Source organism: Chenopodium quinoa, unplaced genomic scaffold (genome assembly GCF_001683475.1).
Source record: "Chenopodium quinoa cultivar QQ74 unplaced genomic scaffold, ASM168347v1, whole genome shotgun sequence".
In the NCBI taxonomy this organism is placed as follows: domain Eukaryota; kingdom Viridiplantae; phylum Streptophyta; class Magnoliopsida; order Caryophyllales; family Amaranthaceae; genus Chenopodium; species Chenopodium quinoa.
Window position 1 is genome coordinate 2,559,641 of NW_018744311.1, and position 21,698 is coordinate 2,581,338.

At 34.9% G+C, this 21,698-nt stretch overlaps 2 protein-coding genes across 3 annotated transcripts; one reads left to right on the forward strand and one right to left on the reverse strand.

Annotated features, from left to right (window-relative positions):
- The first annotated feature begins 987 nt into the window (after positions 1-987).
- On the forward strand, positions 988-9,558 carry LOC110696104 (zinc finger CCCH domain-containing protein 18-like). Of its 2 annotated transcripts, none has more exons than XM_021873383.1 (5): positions 988-2,079; positions 5,460-6,375; positions 6,565-7,876; positions 7,969-8,055; positions 8,790-9,558. In XM_021873383.1, the coding sequence occupies exons 1-5, from the start codon at positions 1,473-1,475 to the stop codon at positions 9,411-9,413; spliced, it is 3,546 nt and encodes a 1,181-aa protein (XP_021729075.1). In that variant the 5' UTR covers positions 988-1,472; the 3' UTR covers positions 9,414-9,558. The 2 variants fall into 2 exon arrangements, with proteins under 2 accessions (XP_021729075.1, XP_021729076.1); XM_021873384.1 differs by having other exon boundaries at positions 993-2,079; positions 7,972-8,055.
- Positions 9,559-16,573: 7,015 nt separating this feature from the next.
- Positions 16,574-18,879, reverse strand: LOC110696105 (F-box protein At3g07870-like). Its single transcript, XM_021873386.1, has 2 exons — positions 18,722-18,879; positions 16,574-18,435 (listed from the first exon to the last, which is right to left on the reverse strand). The coding sequence occupies exon 2, from the start codon at positions 18,409-18,411 to the stop codon at positions 16,798-16,800; it is 1,614 nt and encodes a 537-aa protein (XP_021729078.1). The 5' UTR covers positions 18,412-18,435; positions 18,722-18,879; the 3' UTR covers positions 16,574-16,797.
- Between the last annotated feature and the right edge of the window lie 2,819 nt (positions 18,880-21,698).

A 21,698-nucleotide genomic window follows, 5' to 3' on the forward strand; every position in this document is an offset into this window, starting at 1 on the left:
AAGGACTTATATAACAAGCCGCACAAATTATGTTCAATTTTTTTTTCTTTCTCTTTCTTTCTTATTTTTTCTTGTTCTCAAATAAGCAAAACTAGTGTTAACAAATGTCATTTTCACGAAAAGAAAAAAAGAAAATTAATTATAAGTAAGAGAAAGTAACTTTTGTACTGTTTCACTTGTTTTGCTTGTGTTTGTATTAACTTGCCCACAAATGATTAATTACCGCTCGTAATAATCGTGATTCAGAATAATAAAAACGGTCATGTTTATTTTACCTTAATTTCAATTATCTTAAATCTATTAAGTTTAGAAAAAATAAGTAATGATTAAAATTTTTAGATAGGATAGAATAAGGATTACTAAGATAAAGATAAATATTTTTTTTTTAAAATGAATGTAAATGGTTTATTAATTAGGAAAATGCTAACGAATGCCCCCGAGGACGTTGGATAAGCTAGTTAAAAGTAGAAAGATTAAATTAAAACTAACATTAACTACACCGATCGACACGTGATTTTGTTATGTTTTCCCAAATTAATATTACTTTAAGTAAGATTTTAAATGCTTATCCAACACCCTAGGAGGCGTTCGTTAGCAAGATCCTATTAATTATTCCTTGTTAATACTATTAGATAATACAAAGTTGATTAGAATTTTATACAAAGCATAAGTTAAATTCAAGTGCAATGATTAGTTGACTACTACTCATATATTAATCAAACAATTATATCTTCATTTAATCAAACAAGTAAAGGAAACCAACTAATAATCTATATTTATCAAACAACTAATTGATTAACACAACTTCACCAAAATTTCCAATTTCCCAAACATGCATTTCCATAAAACGCATCGTTTCATCCTTAATAAAGGTAACCCAATCGATGAAGTGTCAAGTTCCAATTGGCATCACCCACGTAACCCTAAAACTTCCCACCCATAACCAAATCCTCTAACCCAAACACGCCCTTACAATTCTAATCCCAAGGGTATTTTCGTCATATTTTTTAAGCCTGTATTATCCTACGCTCGCCTCCTTTCCGAATTCCGATAAAACAACAAACCCTCTCTCTTCTTATTTTCTCTCTCCTCCACATTTTTCTCTCTCCTCTCGATCGAGATCCTCCGTCGCCGGTATCTTTCTCCGGCCGTTTTGCATTCTTCCGGTCGCCGGAGATTCTGTTCGTTGTGATTTTCGTGGTTGTTTGGTTATTGTAGCTGTTCGTTTTTTGTGGATTGGTGTTGGATTTTTGAAATTAGGGTTCGGTTTTATTGTGGATTGAATTTGAGAAGATTTGCGGATTGGTTTTGGAAGCAAGATTTGAAGGTTTTGTAATGTACGTATGTTTTTTGTTTGGTAGGAGTTGTTTTTCGATTTGAAAAAACAAAAATAAAAATTAGGGTTTGAGAAAGGGAGGGAATTAGGGTTTTGGTTGAGTTGATTAAGGGTTTGAATTGAGGAAAAAGGAAAAATGCCGAGAAGTTCGCGACATAAATCTAGCAAGCATAGTTCGAGGGAAGTGAGGGATTACTCTGATTCGGAGAAAGACTCTGGATTGAAGGAGAAGAAAGGGAGGGAAGATGGTGGGAGTAATATTAGTAGTAGGCATTTGAAGGAGTCTACTTCTGCTGAGAAACGGAAAATTGATTCGAAATCGGCGGATGTGACGAAGGATTTGAGTAGTGTTGCTGTGAATGTTGATATCGTTGAGGAGTATATTGCGCCTTCGACGTCGAAGAAGCGGAAAGAGAAGGAGGATGATGACCGGTGGACGGGAGGTGATATCGAGCACGATCTGTCTAAAAGTGATTCGAAAAGGTCGAGTAGGAGAGAAGGGAGTTTGGTGGTGGATGGGGAAGAAGGGAAGAGAAGTGGGAGTAAGGCGGAGTCGAAGCACCATAGGTCTGATAGGAAAGAGAGGAATGAGAAAGAAGGGGGTTGGGAACGGGATAGGAAGGGCAGTAAAAGTGAGAGATTGGTGGTTGGTGTAACTGGAAATGAGAATGTTGGCAATGAAGGGAATAGGAAGCAGGGCAGTGGAGAGGAGCGTGCTGGAAAGCATGGTGTTGGTAATACTGGTAAGGTAACCTATTTATGTGCTTCTTACTATTGTTTATTGTTGAATGATTGTTTGATTTGCAGGGAACAGTTGCTTACATGGTATAGTAGGATTGATACTGTCCCGGTGTTTCTTCGTCGTGTGGTTGGTATTGTAGTGTAGGGTTTCTTTGTTTTTATTTTCATTGGCACCCCTTCATCCATCAAAGGAGGTGGATGTTTACTAGTTGCTTCAATTGGCTGTCCTTGTATGGGCAATGTCATGTCTAGCTCTGAAACTGATTTACGACGCACAAGGATTATGTTAATAATGTGTTTGGGTTGAGTATTTGAAGGAATGATAGTGGAAATTATGTGAGGGATTCATTTTCTTTGCTTGGATATTGGAAGGGCAAAAGCCAAAAGGAAAGAGTCTTTTCCCTTCGTTTTTATTATAGCTGAACTTTTAAATATTGTAAATATAGTGAGAGGAATTTGCTGTTTCGTGCCCACTTCCCTTCCTTTTATTTCGTTATTACTGTCTTAGCAATTAGCATTCAGTAAGTTAGAATAGTTTTTCTATAGGCTTTTGTTGGTTTAAGTTCAATGTAATGGAAGAAAGAGTATCTAGAATTTGGATGTATTAATTTGTTTAATTGGGCTTGGTTAAAGTGCTAAGGTAGCCTTCTAATATTATAATGATTTTGAGAACTGGAGAAGTGGTAAAGGTGGAGTATATGTGGGAAGGACCAGTTTTGGGATTTTCATCTGCATGATTTTAGGGAAAGCAGGAAGAAATATATTTTTGTATTTCTGATGATACTCATAAGCTGATTATTTTGTTTGGTAGTTGGTTTTTTGGGGCACTTGGACTGGTTGATAGTTAACCGAGCAGATGACCTGAGTTTTGACCTCAGTCATTGCTGGTACATATTGAGTGTGCCTGTATATATGTGAATGTTATTGTGCTATCTTCTGGACATATTCTTCAAATATAAAAAAGTCTTTGTTTTTTTTTTTTTTTTTTTTTTTGGGAGGGGGAGGGCTTTGAATTATAAATGCAGAAGTAAGAGGCTAATTATAATATTTTTTTTGGTTACGGGACCAAGAAGTTAGGCTTATGGTTGCAGTAAGATCAAAGACAATATGAAATGTCATGCTATCCACCTCATGCTAGAGGCAATCATGTAGCTAGATATGGGATAGTATACATGGGTTGAAGTGCTTTATTTTTGTGAAAACAGAATGGGTATTGTGGATTGGGTTAAAAACTGTCTATCCATTATGCTTGTTATGCTCTTTGTTCTTATGCAAGTATTTTTTATTTTTATAAAAGTAAAAATATTCATTCCCCTATGTTTGGTGCTTGCTTGGTTGATAGTTCAGCTTATTATTATTCACTTAATGATTGTTTTGAAAAACCTTGAGGAGTGGAATCTGAATTTTCCCTTCAGAGCTTCTTTCTTGTAGGAGACTTATAGTGTTGGGAATGCACCTTTATTTATATCATGCATTTGAGTTAGCTCTTGCATCGTGGCTATCTCTCTCTCTCTGGATTTTTAATTGTTTTTGGGCTGCACTAGAAATTGTCACCTGGAGTCTTGGTCTTTAGCATGGTTACCATCTGTAAAAAGCATCCTTATAGAATAGAATTTTATTATCTTTGGTGATTTTATGGGGTTTTGCATTTCATGGGTATGCTTTTTCACTCATCATGGGACTGTCCCTGTTGGTGTTGTGGAAGGGTATTTTTTGTGCTCAATCATCTTACATTTTTTAGATTTGTGCTAAATGTTTGCATACTTGATACTACCATCTATTTCTATCTTTAAAGATGTTCAAGTAATGGAATTTACATGATAGAGGATCTAAGAGATCATGCACTACTATACTTATGATCTGGTGTTTTGAAGTTTATTTACTTTTTAAAGTTTACATTTAAATATCTTGTTAGTTGCCATATTCAGTAGTTTTCTAGGCAGAAATTTTAGGTGTATCCTTTTTTGGTTCCTTAATTTATTTGGTTACTTTGCATTGCTGGGGTTGTGATTATCTTTATTTTTTTAAGTCACCACCTATGTCAATTAGTTATACCTCTATTATTTGTCAAAAGAATAATTTTTGTTTTGGTGTACACATGAGATATTTAACTGGTTGATGATGTTAAAAATTCAGCAATATGGCGCTTATTTGTGTTTATTTTAACTTCTATACTGTATTGTTGAATGTATTGGAGATTAGTGAAAAAAGTTATCTTTGTTTTGCTGAGCTTAAGCTCTTTGATTTATTGGGTGTTTATTTGTGGGGTACTTTGAAATCTCATTGTTTCTTTTGGTAGAAGAAGACTCATTGGCATTTGGCACTATAATATAATTAAGTACCGCCAAAAAAGGCTATTAGAATCACTGCGCTGCATGAATCAGTTGTTGAGTGTCTTGTTTCTTAAAGTAGATAACTATATTTTTGACAAATTGTCTAAATGCATGACTTTGGAAGCTGGACAGGATGAGACAGACCTGGATGTCTCATACTGTGGTTAGTGATTGCTAGTTCAAATCTTTGCCCTGTTATTTAACAATTTTCAAGTTGAGAGTTTGTTTGTCAGTTGACAGTTCTTATTTGTTATTACTCTTAAGGTCTAATCATAATTTCCTTATTTTAATAAGAATTTCTACGAGTAATAGAATTTTCAGTCCACTTACTATTTTTTGTCATTATAATTTTTCAATTTTTTTTGTTATCTCAGTTTTTATTGAAATAATTAATTGATTTGAGATATGTGCGATGCAATTCAGTATAATGTATATCCCACCATTTTGTTGATGAGACTTATTTTCCTCTAGCAAGAATTTTAAGTGGAGATTATTTATAGTATTAGGGATTATAAAGCTAAGAGTACAGAACAATGAAGTCACAAAACTCTCTCATGCTGGTTTTTTCCTTGTGTTTATCGGATTGGATTCATACTGACAGCACATGTATGTTCCTGGTTATGCTGCATATCCTTTGCATGTTTGTTTGCCTCTATTGTATTGAAGGTTTTTGCTCAAATATTAATTTATTATACATTAGTGTAAGTGTTGTTGCTTTCATCAGGATTGCATTGGTTGGTGGTTGTCTCCTTTGCAATTGTATTTTTATTTTAAAGGTTTGCTCTGTGATTATGAGAGTGTTGTTGAATAAGTTGAGTCAATGTTTGATTTGTCATTGTTAACATTACACTTTTTCTGACTAAAAAATCAGTTTGCCGTGTTTGCCTTTTGTTTCTGGTGACTGCCTGGTTCTGCTAAATATTGTGTATTGATTTGAATAAGGATCTATGCTGAAGTTATATATTGGATAAGGGATGATATGTGATATTTTTATTTCTTTTTGAAGATTTGTAGAGTTATTGAACATTGTTCTTGTTATTTTGTATCAGACTATATCATACAAGAGGAAGTTCGTAACCCTGATACAGAGAGAGATCTCGATCGACGAGTTAGAAGGAAAAGAGATGGTTCTGGCGATGGGGACAAGCATCAGGAAAGTACTCGAGAACTGGATGATAGAAGACTGTCTTCTAGGGAAGATATTGTCAGATCAGGGAAGTATAAAGATGAAGGTCACAAGGATGAGAGAGTTAGAGATAGGTACCAAGAAGATATAGATAAGGAGAATTGGCATCAGGATGAAAAGCAGAGGGATAATCGGGCTATTAAAGAGTATAGCATTGTCAGGTCAGAGGATAAACATCTAAATGAAAAGAAAAAAGATTTGGATGTGTCCCAAAAGAAATCTAAACCCCGAGGCAGCGAATATGAACGAGAGTCAGAGCGAGAACGAGACCGTGATAATGATAGAGACAGGGTTCGGGACCGAGAGCGGGATCGCACCCGTCATGATCGGGATCGTGAACGTGACAGGGACCATGATGACCGGGAGCATGATCTTGATCGTGAGAAGGATCGTGAGCGGGATCTTGAACGTAGCTATGAGCGAGATCGCGAACTAGACCAGGACAGGGAACGTGGCCGTGATCGTTATCACCGTGAACGTGACAGAGACCGAAACCGTGATCGTGATCACAACCATGATCGAGGCCGAGATCGGGATTATGATCATGAATTTGGCTCTCATGTTGATGATAAGAGCTCTAGGTACAAGGACGATAGAGGGCGGAGAAGATCTGTTGAGGGGTATGATGACTATCATGGTGATAAATCTAGAAGGGTAGAGTCAGAGGTTGATAAGGAAAGATCTTTACCCCGAAAAGCACATATTGACAGTGTTGTGAGCAGTGGTCGACGTAGGTCCTCACCCAATTCTAGGGCTTATGTTAATACAGATAAATACAGGTGCTCTTCTTGTCTGTACCTAATAAATACATTTCTTGTATAACTGGATGTATAGTTGCAGATTGTTACTTGGATACTTATATTTTGGCTTCCAAGGACACATATTGTATTTGAAAAATACTTTTTGCTGTATCTAAGTGATTGGCTTCAAATTCATGATATTTCTAACTGCGTTATTTAATGTTTTAGAGATGGAATCCAAGATGAGGCTAAGTATGGAGATTCCTCGAGAGATGCCCTTACGTCTGAGGCACTTGATAAAGTTCCTAAGTATCGATCAGGGGAGAAGCGCACCAAGTTTGACGACAATCATGTTGGAGAATCATCTGAAAGATCTCCAAATGCCAAGGCTTCTCCTGCAGGTTTGAAGGAAAGATCTCCTACAACTAGTGTTGATCGCAGATTTCAAAATAGAACTAGCAGGAGAAGGAGCCTTGATGTTGATGAGGCTGAGAGGAGGAGCAGTGGCTCTAATGATGTAAGAGATATTTCTGTTAATGAGGACCGACAGGGTAGGGATTTTTCTGTAAAGAAGCCTACTGGGGAGGTGTATCCTCCAGTAGAATCTCCTTTTCACCATAAATCAAGTCAGGGCAATATTTCATCTCACACTCCTGGTCCATCTGGGTTCAGGAGTGGAGCTGACAGCCCTTCCTTCATGGGATCTTTAGGAGAAGACACTAGAGGTCATTCAGGAAGCCGATTCAGGAGAAGTGTTGATCCCAATGTGGGAAGAGGGCCTGGAAATGGTTGGAAGGGTGCACCTAACTGGCCCTCACCACTACCTAATGGCTTTATGCCCTTCCCACCAGGTCCTCCTGGGCCACATCATGGGGGGTTCCCACCCATGCTCTCTCAGTTTCCTCCTCTTTTTGGTGTTAGACCATCTATGGACATGAACCACCCTGGGATGCCTTATCATATGTCTGAAGGGGACCGGTTTTCTGGTCATGTTAGACCTTTAGGATGGCAGAATATGGTAGATGGCCCAGTTCATTTCCATGGATGGGATGTAAGTAATGGTGTCCTTAGGGATGAGTCATCCATGTATGGGCCTGGTCATCTTGCCAATGCTCAAAGAAGGGACATGAATTCAGATATGTGGAAACCAAATGGCGATCCGAATATGGATGTGACATCTGTGTCTCAAAAAGATGGTCCCATGGCTAAAGCATCTATGGACGAAGTTTCATCTGTGCAGGGTGCTTCAAGGCTTAATGTCGAAAGTAGTGCCTTTGATGAGGGGCCAAGTCAAAAGATGATTACTTCAAGTGGTCCGTCATCCACAAAGGAAATTCCAATGACTCCAGCTAAAGTTACTACAGAGAAGACTCCTGAATCATCTAGTGCTGATGAAACTGCTCAATCAGTGCGTGCATACCTTGCTAAGCTTGATATTTCGATAGATATGGCTGATCCAGAATTGTATAATCAATTTATTAACCTTGCTGTCAAGGGACAGTCCGAATTAATTGAAGAAGTGGAACTTGAATATACTGAGGTAGAATCTTCTCGAATTTTGTCTTGCCTCCCTTAATCATCTTTAACATAGATTGAATATATCATAGTGCTTATACTTCTGTGACTCATTAGCAGGAGAGGACAGTTACTGACTCAGAGATCGCAAATCTATCCATGGGTTTGACGTTTTTTCCTACTGCCAAAGCTTCTATTTTTAAGGTATGTCTTTTAACTGATGCAATATACCATGACTCTTGGGTCTGATTTTATAACATCTAAAATGAAAATCATTTCTGTTTGGGGAGGTATAGTGCGGTTGCGGAATAATGACTATGAAAATAGTATTGGAATCACTTAGGTGGTTCAGCTGCTAAAAAGGTTGATTAGTGTTATAGAGTGTTATTTAAATAAATTTATATTTAGTCTATTACGATGATTTTGTTTGTCCAAGCTGGCTGATGCTGTTTTAATAAATAAGTTTTAATAACTGGCAAGGCTGCTGGTTATGTTAGTTTTTATTGTCTTTTGGTTTGCTAATAGTTCTTTATCCACCTAAATATGTATTTCTTATAAATGGTAATGCTTATATATATATATATATATATATATATATATATATATGAGTAATACGGCTATTTTGTTTCTTTTGTTGCAAATTTCATTTAATTGGACTTTAGTTTTAAGGTCATCAGTTAGTGAGATGTGTGTATATCTGTTCTGTTCTCATGCGAGATATATATAATGGTGATGAACATCTGTATGACTACATCAGTTTAACTTTTAACTTTCCTGAGTCCTTGTTTGTTACAATTGGATGTAGTTATTGTTGATTATTTTCTTGTGATTGTTGCTTTTTTACCTGCTGACTAACAGAATAAACCAGATACGTGGAATTTACTGATCTAGCTTTGTGCTTAAATGTAATTATTAATGTGCTATCAACTTGATTGCAGAAAGCAATGAATCTATACAAGACGCAGAGCACTAAAAGATCATTTTCTGGGATACCTAATTGGGAATTCTTGCATAGTCCCAAAGATTCCGAGCTTGAGGCGGAACCAATTTTGGCGCAAGAGGATAAATTAGACGATCCTGTTAATTGTAGTGCTGATAAGGAAGAGCCTATTCTGGCGGTTCCAGAAGTCGTTTCCACCACACCTGTGGTAGAAGGGAAAGAACCTGTTTCCATAACCAGTGATGAAGTGCTGAACGATGAATCCTTTGAAGGTGCTGAGCTGGATCTTGGTCTTAGCAATCAAGGACAAACACCAGTTTTCATGCTGGAGAAAGTGGATGAAGAAATTAATCCTGACAAGGAACTCTTGTCTGTTGAGAACACTTCCGATGAATTTGAATCAAACACCGATAAAGAGGTTGTTGGTAATGAATGCAATGATGGTATGAGAGGTGGTGCTGAGTCCGTCGCTTCTGATGAGCAGTTGGATGTTGCTGTAAGTGGTCCTTTAGTTATGTCCCATGATTCTGTTAAAGTATGTGAAACTTTAATGTCAGTGTCAAATGAGTCGGATTCGGTAATTTTGAGTCGGATACATCATGCTCCTGAAAGTACACATTGAAACAATTTTTTTTTAATATTTTTAATTTTCGTTTAATTCTCAGCAATTTTCCATTCATCCATCCTTTCATATTTCTCTCTATTATGAAGAGAAAATGTTATCAAAGCAATAAAATCAAAATGCATCTGTGTTTCTTTTTTCTGCCCCTAATAAGTGTTTCTTTCTTTCTTTCTTTCTTTGATGAGCTGTTTTGCATTTGCTTCTGCATTTCCTTCCTATTTTGCGCATAATTTTGACATGAAAAGACAAAATGTTTCTTTTCTGTATCACTCTGTATGTTGTTGCCTATGTTCCATTTGTTGGATTATTTGGATTTCTGTGCTTTTGTTTAATTTTTGGAATTGATCTATTTTTATTTTATGGAGTAAAACATGCAATCTCTTCTTTGAAATTCTTACATAGTTTTGTTCAGATGCTTTTTTCACTTCATCCATTTGCGATTCATGCACGGATGCACCATCAGTATCCCTCTATAAATTTTGCGAAGATTGTGAGAAAAAAAAAAAAAAAAAAACATTTCCTTTTTGAGTGCTTTGTGAATTCTGCGTGACTAAATCTTCTTGTGTCATATCACTACATTTTGAAAAGTTTGGGATGATACTAATGTAAATAGTGTTTAAATTTATCCAAAAAAAAAAAAAGTTTATTATAACCTCTAAAATGTTTATTTATTTTATGTGTTGTTAATATTAATTGCTTCTCCTTTACAATAGTGTATGGACATTTATACTCCTAAAAATTATTTATATTTTCCTTCGTTAGCACCGTCAATAGTGATATAATTTCTTTTATTTGATTATAACCTCTACTATTATTTTCTTGTTTAGGGTACTAGTAATCTAGTATGGACTCGAGTTGTGCCAGTTTGTAGTACGAAGTATTATATACCTTAAGAAATTATAAATCCCACATAACTACATAATGTATGCTGATCAAGGAATTCTTTGTTAAAACTTACTCTCTTGCATTGGCTTATCATAGGGTGTTTATGAGACGAGACAATTCGTGGGCTACTTGAGCTTGACTCCGTCAAAACTCGACTCGAGTTAGCTCGACTTGAGCTTGAGATTGACTCGAAATGTTAATGAGTCGAGTCAAGTAATTTAATACTCGACTCGAAAACTCGTGAGAAGCTCGAATTCTGTTATACATTATTATATTTGATAAAAATAAAAATATTTTTATTAAAAAACTTTATTTTGCTATAATAATTAATAAACATATAACATTTACGTAATTATTTACGGGGTTCTATTAAGACCAAATTAATTAACAAGCTACTTGATATTGACTCTGTCAAAGCTTGGTCAGTACTTGACTCATTTAAGTTTGGCTCGATATATTAACGAGTTGAGTTGAGATACCCTCAACTCGAATTCGACTTGCAAAATAAGTACCCCTAGGCTTATGATAGGAGTTACAATTTTATAAATTCATAAACCTTAAACAATAAACAAAATAAAAAATAAAATAAAATTAGGGTTTAAGAGAGGAGAGGGTGGGAGATTGGGAGATGAGGACAACAGCAAATTGACAATTTTTTATTTTATTTTATTTTATTTTTGACAGGGAGTAAAATTTATATTAATAGCAAAAGCATCCATTTGTCAAAAAAAAAAGGAACATCCCGGGTTATTGTAGGAGGAACACAATCGTCCCAAATTCTCTCTAAATCAAATGGAATAAATTTCACAAGGTTGTGTGCTAAACCGAAACCTCCAAAATTTGTCAAAAAGCGTGAACCTTCAATTTTGGAATTTTTTGACTTTTTTTCACCCAAAATTAAAAATTGCCGAAATGATTACCATGGTACCTAATACCCTCTAGGAGTCCAATTGGCTGGGTGGAACCATCCAATTTGCCTTTCAATGACCAATTTACCGATTTACAAATTGCACCGATTTCATTAACTCAAGCTTACCGCGAACATTTATAACAACATATAATGATCATATATGGATCAAAAGGGCATTATAAGACCCCTAGATGTATCCCCTAAAACCTCAATGCCTTTTGACACCGGGCCCCAAAACATACGAAATTTCTCAAAAAGCATGGATAATTAGCCTTTAATTTTGGAATTTTTTTGATTTTTTTTCGCCCGGATATTAAAATTGCCGAAATGTTTACCATGACCCCAAATACCCTACGGAAGTCCAATTGGGTGGGTGGAACGATCCAATTTGCCTTTAAACGACCAATTTACCTGTTTACAACTTGCACCGATTTCATTCACTCAATCCTACCACGAACATTTATGACAACATATAATGATCATTTATGGTTCCAAACGGTGTTATATGACCCCAAGAATTATTACCTAGAATTTCAAGACTTTTCGAAGTCAGTCCCCAAAACCTCCAAATTTTCTAAAAAAACGTGGATATTAGCCTTCAATTTTGGAATTTTTTGACTTTTTTTTTGCCTGAAAATAAAAATTGCTGAAATTTTTACCATGGTTCCTAATACCATCTGGGAGTCTAATTGGTTGGGTGGAAACATCCAGTTTTCCTGTAAACGACCAATTTACCGGTTTACAACTTGCACCAATTTCATTAATTCAAGTCTACCACGAACATTTATGACAACATATAATGATCATATATGGTTCCAAACGACATTATATGACTCAGAGATGCATCCCCTAAAATCTCAAGACTTTTCGACACCGGGCCCCGAAACCCCCAAAATTTCTCAAAAAGCGTGGATATTAGCCTTCAATTTTGGAATTTTTTATACTTCTTTTCGCTAGAAAAAAAAATTGCCAAATAAAAATTGCTGAAATTTTTACCATGGTTCCTAATAACCTCTACGAGTCCAATAGGGTGGGTGGAACCATCCAATTTGTCTTTAAACGACCAATTTACCGATTTATAACTTGCACCGATTTCATTAATTCAAGCCTACAACAAACACTTATGACAAGATATAATGATCATATATGGTTCCAAACGGCATTATATGAACTCGAGATGTGTCTCCTAAATTCTCAAGACTTTTCAACACCGGGCCCTGAACCTCCAAAATGTCTCAAGAATCATGAATATTAGCCTTCAACTTCGGAATTTATTTACTTTTTTACGCCAGGAAATAAAAATTGCCGAAATGCTTACCATGGTCCCTAATACCCTCTGAGACCCCAATTAGGTGGGCGGAACGATCCAATTTGCCTTTAACGGCCAATTTACCTGTTTACAACTTGCACCAATTTCATTAACTCAATCCTACCACGAACATTTATGACAACATATAATGATCATTTATGGTTCCAAACAGCGTTATATGACCCTAAGATGAATTCCTTAGAATTTCAATACTTTTCGAACTCAGGCCCCAAAACCTCCAAAATTTCTAAAAAAACGCGGATATTAGCCTTCAATTTTGGAATTTTTTGACTTTTTTTTGCCAGAAAATAAAAATTGTTGAAATATTTACCATGGTACCTATTACCCTCTGGCAGTCTAATTGGTTGGGTGGAAACATCCAGTTTGCCTTTAAACGACCAATGTACCGGTTTACAACTTGCACCAATTTCATTAATTCAAGCCTACCACGAACATTTATGACAAAATATAATGATCATATATGGTTCTAAGCGGCATTACATGACTCCGAGATGCATCCCCTAAAATCTCAAGCCTTTTCGACACCGGGCCCCGAAAACCTCCAAAATTTCTCAAAAAGTGTGGATATTAGCCTTCAATTTTGGAATTTTTTATACTTCTTTTCGGCCGAAAAAATAAATTTGCCGAAATTTTTACCATGGTCCCTAATAACCTCAGCGAGTCTAATTGGGTGGGAGGAACCATCCAATTTGCCTATAAACGGCTAATTAACCGATTTATAACTTGCATCGATTTCATTAATTCAAGCCTACCACGAACACTTATGACAAGATATAATGATCATATATGGTTCCAAGCGGAATTATATGAACTCGAGATGTATCTCCTAAATTCTCAAGCCTTTTCAACACCGGGCCCTGAAACCTCTAAAATGTCTCAAGAAGCATGGATCTAAACCTTCAATTTCGGAATTTTTTTTTACATTTTTTTACATTTTTTCGCCTGGAAATAAAAATTTCCGAAATGCTTACCATGCTCCCTAATACCCTCTGAGACCCCAATTAGGTGGGTGGAACGATCCAATTTGCCTTTAACGGCCAATTTACCTGTTTACAACTTGCACCAATTTCATTAACTCAATCCTATCACGAACATTTATGACAACATATAATGATCATTTATGGTTCCAAACAGCGTTATATGACCCTAAGATGAATTCCTTAGAATTTCAATACTTTTCGAACTCAGGCCCCAAAACCTCCAAAATTTCTAAAAAAACGCGGATATTAGCCTTCAATTTTGGAATTTTTTGACTTTTTTTTGCCTGAAAATAAAAATTGCTGAAATGTTTACCATGGTACCTATTACCCTCTGGGAGTCTAATAGGTTGGGTGGAAACATCCAGTTTGCCTTTAAACGACCAAAGTACCGGTTTACAACTTGCACCGATTTCATTAATTCAAGCCTACCACGAACATTTATGACAACATATAATGATCATATATGGTTCCAAACGAAATTATATGACTCCGAGATGCATCCCCTAAAATCTCAAGCCTTTTCGACACCGGGCCCCGAAACCTCCAAAATTTCTCAAAAAGTGTGGATATTAAATTAGCCTTTAATTTTGGAATTTTTTTGACTTCTTTTCGCCCGAAAAAAAAATTTGCCGAAATGTTTACCATGGTCCCTAATAACCTCTGCGAGTCCAATAGGGTGGGTGGAACCATCCAATTTGCCTATAAACGGCCAATTTACCGATTTACAACTTGCACTGATTTCATTAATTCAAGCCTACAATAAACACTTATGACAAGATATAATGATCATATATGGTTCCAAACGACATTATATGAACTCGAGATGTGTCTCCTAAATTCTCAAGACTTTACAACACCGGGCCCTGAAACCTCCAAAATGTCTCAAGAAGCATGAATATTAGACTTCAATTTCGGAATTTATTTACTTTTTTTCGCCAGGAAATAAAAATTGCCGAAATGATTACCATGGTCCCTAATACCCTCTGAGACTCCAATTAGGTGGGTGGAACAATTCAATTTGCCTTTAAACGGCCAATTTACCTGTTTACAACTTGCACTGATTTCATTAACTCGATTCTACCACGAACATTTATGACAACATATAATGATCATTTATGGTTCCAAACGACGTTAGATAACCCCAAGATATATTCCCTAGAATTTCAAGACTTTTCGAAGTCAGGCCCCAAAACCTCCAAAATTTCTAAAAAAGCGTGGATATTAGCCTTTAATTTTGGAATTTTTTGACTTTTTTTCGCCTAGAAATAAAAATTGCCGAAATGTTTACCATGGTCCCTAATACCCTCTGGGAGTCCAATTGGGTGTGTGGAACCATTCAATTTGCTTTTAAACGGCCAACAACTTGCACTGATTTATTGGTTTACAACGACCAATTTAATTAACTTGCATCGAACCCGACTTGAACCGAAAGTGACCAAAACCCGTTTTAACCCGTCAAAACCCGAATTTAACCCGACTTGTTACTAACCTGACCTGAATTCAACTCGACCCTAATTTAACCAAACTTGTTACAAACCGACCTAAAATTAACCCAACATGTTATTAACCTGACCCAAATTCAACCCGGCTTGTTATTGACCCGAACCGAATTTTACCATACCTATTACTTACCCAACCCAAAAATTCAACTCGATCTATTACTAACCCGACTCGAAATTAACACGATTTGTTATTGACCCGACCTAAATTCAACCCAAATTGTTCTTGACCCGATTTCAAATCACCTTAAATGCAATTTTAGGTCACCTTATTATTGTTGATCAAAGCATTTTGTCTTGGGAGACCAAGTCGGTCCAGGCCCAAAAGAAAGGTGCATCATCCTCAAATTTAAGAGCGAAATATAGTATATATTTGTTGTATGGTCAAAGGAGATAATTATCTTTCTAAATTATAGACTATAGTTTTCTAGTATATTGCCATATATATTATAGTCAAACGAAATAATTAGCTTGATAAAAATGATAATTATCTATTCATAGTTAGTTGAACCCGAATGTGACCTGACTTGGAAATGACCCGACCTGATTGTAACCTGTAAATTATTGACTTGAACATAACCCGACTTGAATTCAAGAATGACCTGACCTGGAAATGACCCAACCTGATTATAACCCGCAAATTATTGACTTGAACCGAACTCGACTTGAACCCGAGAATAACCCCACTTGAAAATGACCCAACCTGATTATAATCCGCAAATTATTGACTTGAACCGAACTCGACTCAAACTCGAGAATGACCCGACCTGATTCTAACCCGCAAATTATTGACTTGAACCAAACCCGACTCGAACCCGAGAATTACCCTAACCCGTTTTAACCCGTGAAAACCCGACCTATTTACACCCGACCCGAATGTAACCCGACCTGGTATTAACTCGACCTAAACCCGACCAAACCTGATAAGAAGTATGACCTAACGTGACCCGACTCAAGCATGACCTAACCCAAACCCGACCGCATAGGTTATGGAATTAATTTGAATTGACCCGACCCGCATAGGTTATTGAATTAATCTGAAGGAAGGGGTTAATAACTTAATACTCTAGTTTAATATCCACTGCAAATTCCGGCTTGAGCTTGAACAAAACCGGCCGGGTTGGTCCAACCTGCTAGATACAGTCCGGTCTAAATAAGTTGCCATCCAAGTTTCTGATTCAAATTCGACTGTGTTTGATTCATGTTTGATACAGTGAAAACTATCAATAATTCCTCTAGAAGTGTGGTGACTGGTGAGTGTTGATACTTAACTACTGTAAGATTAATCGGCTAAATTTTTTTTGACCAAAAGCATAGGAATCACTAATAATTCAACACCAACTTGTCCAAAAGTAGTATCATATTCAAAACCAAGATCTTCCTTCAAAAACTGAGAGGATAACTACTGCAAAGACATAAACTACTCATAATAAACTAAACTTACAAGCATAAGAGAGGATATCATGAACAAAGACAAAACATAATTTTCCACTATCACTCTTACAAAAGGCAAGTTCAGTTGCAAGTTATCAGTTTGGATGACGAAACCGGAGTCATTTACAAAATTACAATCCATACTCAAGGATACATCCAAAAGACCTACTGTGTACTTCTTTAGTTCTTTGTAATCCCATAGAAATCAATGATCCCACAAAAGTAGTAATTGATCCACAATGAATATAACCACCAACTGATGATTAATTTCACCAAAAATACAGTCTGACTCGAAATGTAAAATGAAAAGTCCTAGAAACTCAAAGTCAAATTAACTTCACCACCATCACCACTGTCCACTGCTACCATCACTATCACCACCATATTCTTCATCCTCTTCCTCATCAATACCATCATCATTATCATCATCATCACTATCACCTCCATCCTCTTCGTCTTCTTCCTCATCAACACCATCATCACTATCACCACCATCCTCTTCGTCTTCTTTCTCATCAACACCATCATCATTATCATCATCACTATCACCGCCATCTTCTTCGTACTCTTCCTCTTCCTCATCAACACCATCATCATTATCATCACCATCACCACCATCTTCTTCGTCCTCTTCCTCATCAACACCTTCACCATTATTACCACCATCATCTTCTTCGTCCTCTTCCTCATCATCACCATCATTATCTTCATCTTCACCATTAAAAGGAAAAGGAGAAAAGGGGGAAACACTACTCTCTACATAATCGTTGATCTTGTAAACCTTAGAACAAGAATTCCTCACAACAACATATGATGGCAGATCACAATGTGGGTCAACAACCACAAATCCATGATTCGCAGCTTGAATGCAGATAATGCCATTGTATGTGAACCCTAATACTCGGATGCAACGTCCAGCAATCTCCTCTTGCAAGTCAATCCTATACATTATCTTCCAAGAACCCCAATTGTTATATTCCTTCAACATCCACAGCTCTAACATCCATTTCCCTTCCTCAATTTCAACCTCGGTATCTGAGTCTGAGGTTTCTTCAGAATCTTCCTCTGAGTCTTCCTCAGAGCCTTCCTGAAATTCATCATAAGAATAATGTACAAACGCTACAAAAAGACGATCAGATTCTCGATTGACACCCAGCAGCATCTGATTGACACTCGGAAATAGCTTAGGCACAATTGTGAAAGGTATCCTCTCAAAGGCTTCAGTAGCCAGATCAAATTTCAGTATGCATTTTTCTTGAACAAGGTAATGCAATGCATCATCCTTGAATACTGAGTTACATCCCGAAATGGAAGACAGATCATCATCACTAACACGTATCCTTCTCCAACTATCATTCCTCAACGAGTACAAATACATGTACTTTTCACGGTATGGCTTATACTTTTCAGAAACTAAGAGGATCTTGTAGTCATTTAAGGAGTGAACGAAGCCAAACCAGCAAGAATCTACATAAACATAAGTCGAAATCCCTCCAACTGGCAATGAAATTTCTCTAGCTTCATTGGTGATAGGGTTCCAAAGATACATAAAATCCCCGTCATATATTTTCTTATCCATCGCCTTAATGTAAAGACACACAAGGCCATTACATGATCCAATCATGAAAAAGTAACAACCCTCGAAAGTGTCATCCCTGTCGAATTGTCTTCCCCATGGCTTTAACTTTACGCCCTCAGTGATATCAGCATAACTACTAAACTTGAGCGAAGACAAGGTATTATCTCTAAGCATAGCAATGGTTAAGGGTGTATTAGGGGGCGAGTACGAACATTTGATATGAGATATGGCGAATGCGGGGTCTGAGATTAGGGATTTCAATTTTTTGCACACACAACTGACCCTTCCTAAGGATTTTGCAGGCATTCGAAGCAGGATTTCACGAATTAAATCATCTGTTAACCCCAAAAATAGGGATTTTTCATATTTGGCGTGTTTCATAGTAGATTAAGGCTTGGCAGTCCTCTGAAAATAAATTCACAAAATCCAACAGTCAAAAACAACAATTTTACACAATTACACACTACAATTTCACAACTTCCCACTAAAACTTCACAAGTAACAACAATTTCCCACAAAAAAAACCACAACAATTTGCCAAAAAAAGTTCAATTTTTATTTTTTAAACTACATAATTGTGATTGAAATGTAATCAGATACTCAAATGAAGAATTATGAACACAAACTAAAAAAAAAATATGGGGGTAAATTGATGAATAAAATGGGAAAACTTAAATATCAAAGATTATACCTTTAGGAATGCTGAACTGCTAAGAAAGGAGATTGATGACGGCGAGTCGGCGATGGCTTCTTGATAAATCGGCGGAGTAGTTTTAAGGGTGAAAGAGGAGAGATTTTTTTAAAAAAAACCTTACCAGTTACCACTACCTTGTTTATTTGAAAAAAAAAAAAAAAAAAAAAAAAATTCACTTAGTTTTTTTTAAAAAATTTATTATTGCGACTTTTAATTTCCCAAGAAGATTTTTATAAAGGAAAAAAATTATAAATACTCATATAGAAAATAAAATTACGAAGCTCTCCTTTCACTTAGGAGTAAACTAGCATAGTGTCCGTGCGATGCACGATTTATAAATCAACTTATTGATTTTTTGAATAAGGTATTATTAATCCCGTAGGGAAAAAAAACTAACATAATTCAATTAGTAATAAAGGGTTCATTTTTACTAACAAATTAATTTTGTCATATAGATTTATTTTATTTCCTTTTTTTATATAATGTTATTTGTTTATTTGAAAAATAAATGAATAATACTCACATAATTATAAGAGATATAAACTAAATCTTTCCTACCTCCCATAGATATAAACTAAAATTTTCTTAACATAAGCAGCTATACAATCGAATATTTGTTTTACTCGTTGTATTCACCGAATTTTAGACACAATAATAACTTACCTTATATTTGACCCATCACTATATACATTTTTCCTAAGCAAATCATTGTGTCAAAAACAATTACGGAGTACATAATATTCATACAACCAATCAATAACTGATAGAATATACAACACAAATATATAGATATGATTTGGTAAATTTTTATACGAATGAAAGATATTTATTAATATTTTTAAGAATAAAAGACAAATTTCATCAACTACCCAATCATGTATGTAAATATATTTTTTTTATGGATATGTATTCTTATACTATAATTATTAAATTTTGAATATTAGCATTAAATTAGTAAGGAAATATGAAAAATTAATGGTTATAGAAAAATAATATTTTAAAAGTGTGCGAAATCTTTAATTATTATATATGCGTAAATTTTTGGCAAAATAGTTGTTAGGAAAATATTGTTTAACTCTTTTGTAAGAAAAAGTTACATTAGATATATATTTTTAATCTAAGTTAATTTAATTTCAATAAATTGTATTCCCCTCAAAAAAAAATTTCAATAAATTGTATATTAACAATTCATAGACTCTACATTAATCTAAAATTAAATTATTAGATATATTTTTTTTAATCAAAGTTAAATTAATTTATTCACCATGATTCTTTAAGAGGGGTATGGTCAAACATCATAGTGAATGTCATATTGAAGAACAATATATTAATCTTTCCATAATATGGCCTTGAAATGAAAAATGTAAAGACATATATGTTATGACTATGGCTATTATTTTATATAGATGATAATACAAAAAAAAAAAAAATTGTATCTTATTTTATTATTTGAATACTATGATTTGAATTGAATATTTTAAGAATATTTTATTATTATTATTAATGTATTTTTTGAATATTGTATTTTTACCTTATCATGCTACCATTATATTTGTAGACTTTTTAATTTATTTGAGAAATAATATTTCTAGACTTTACTATAAAAGATGTTCTTACCATTATGCTCGTATTATGTAATATGAAATACTTGTATAATTCTTTTCTTTGTTCATTATGTCACAATAATATTGCTAGACTTTACTATAATAGATGCTCTGACCATTTTCACGACCATCTATTATAGTAACTGATTACATTATGACTAATGAGCAAAGAAATATCACTCTATGCTAGTATGCTATTGATAAAGGCAATTCCCAAAAATAATCCTAACACTATTTTAGAAATAATATTGCTAGACTTTATTATAATAGTTTATGTAGTTATTTAGAATTTTTTTTATATGGAAACATAAATGTATAAATTAAAAAAGACTGCGAATCATAAAGAGGCATTTGTCAGTCTCACATTGAGGCGCTTGTCTTTTAGTATAGTATAATCCTGGTCTCTATTTTTTTTTTTCTCCCAATTACAAAAACTTTAGGTTATATAAAAACTTTTTTTTTTCTTTACACAAACCGCAAGCTTAGCCATTTATTAAAACATTAAGTTAGCAAGATCATTACAAAGAGGTTCCTGTTATTTTAAGAGGGTACTCCTCTAACTTAAATACGACATTCATTGAATTTGCTACTAGGTTTCGCTAAACTGTGAGCCACTACAATGCCCGATCGTTTGATGAAGGAGAACGATAACGATCTGGAATCACTAGTGAGCCTTAACTATTAAAAATTAGGTTAAACTATAAAACTTCAAAGTAGCGTGCTAAAAGATATTTGGTGTTAATTATTGTACTAAAAAAAAATTACTCTATAGGCACTATAGCATTTAATTTACCTCTAATAAATTATGAAATTATTTTCACACATTAGAAAATTATTGTATCCTATAGGTTATAGGGGAATTACTTCGTACCCAGTATTTTTTTTACTTGCACATTACTAGCTCTATGGTCCTAGAGTTCCATTTTGTCAAAAAGAAATGTAAGTTTTAGCAAATTAAACCAAATTTCAGTAAATCACAATTAATGGTCATTCTGAATTTGTATCTAGTTTTTCCATAATAATAATAATAAATAAAAAAAAAAAATTGTTTCTAGTTTCAATGGAGTTTAGCTTAAATTGGGATAAACTTGAATTATGACATATTTAGAAAGAACACAAGTATATCCTATCAAACAATTGGGTGTATTACAAACAAGAAACAACAACTTACACACTTCTAAGATCCAACTCTACAAAGGCTACTACATACCAACATCATTACGATCGATATTTCTAACAAAACAAAACAAATGAAAAAAATTACTCAAAAAAACCTAAAACTCTCCCTTTCTAATTTTAATCCAACCAAGTATTGCTGAATTTCTTGGGATGTCGAAAATAGGCAGAGTACTTGCACACAACCTAAGCTG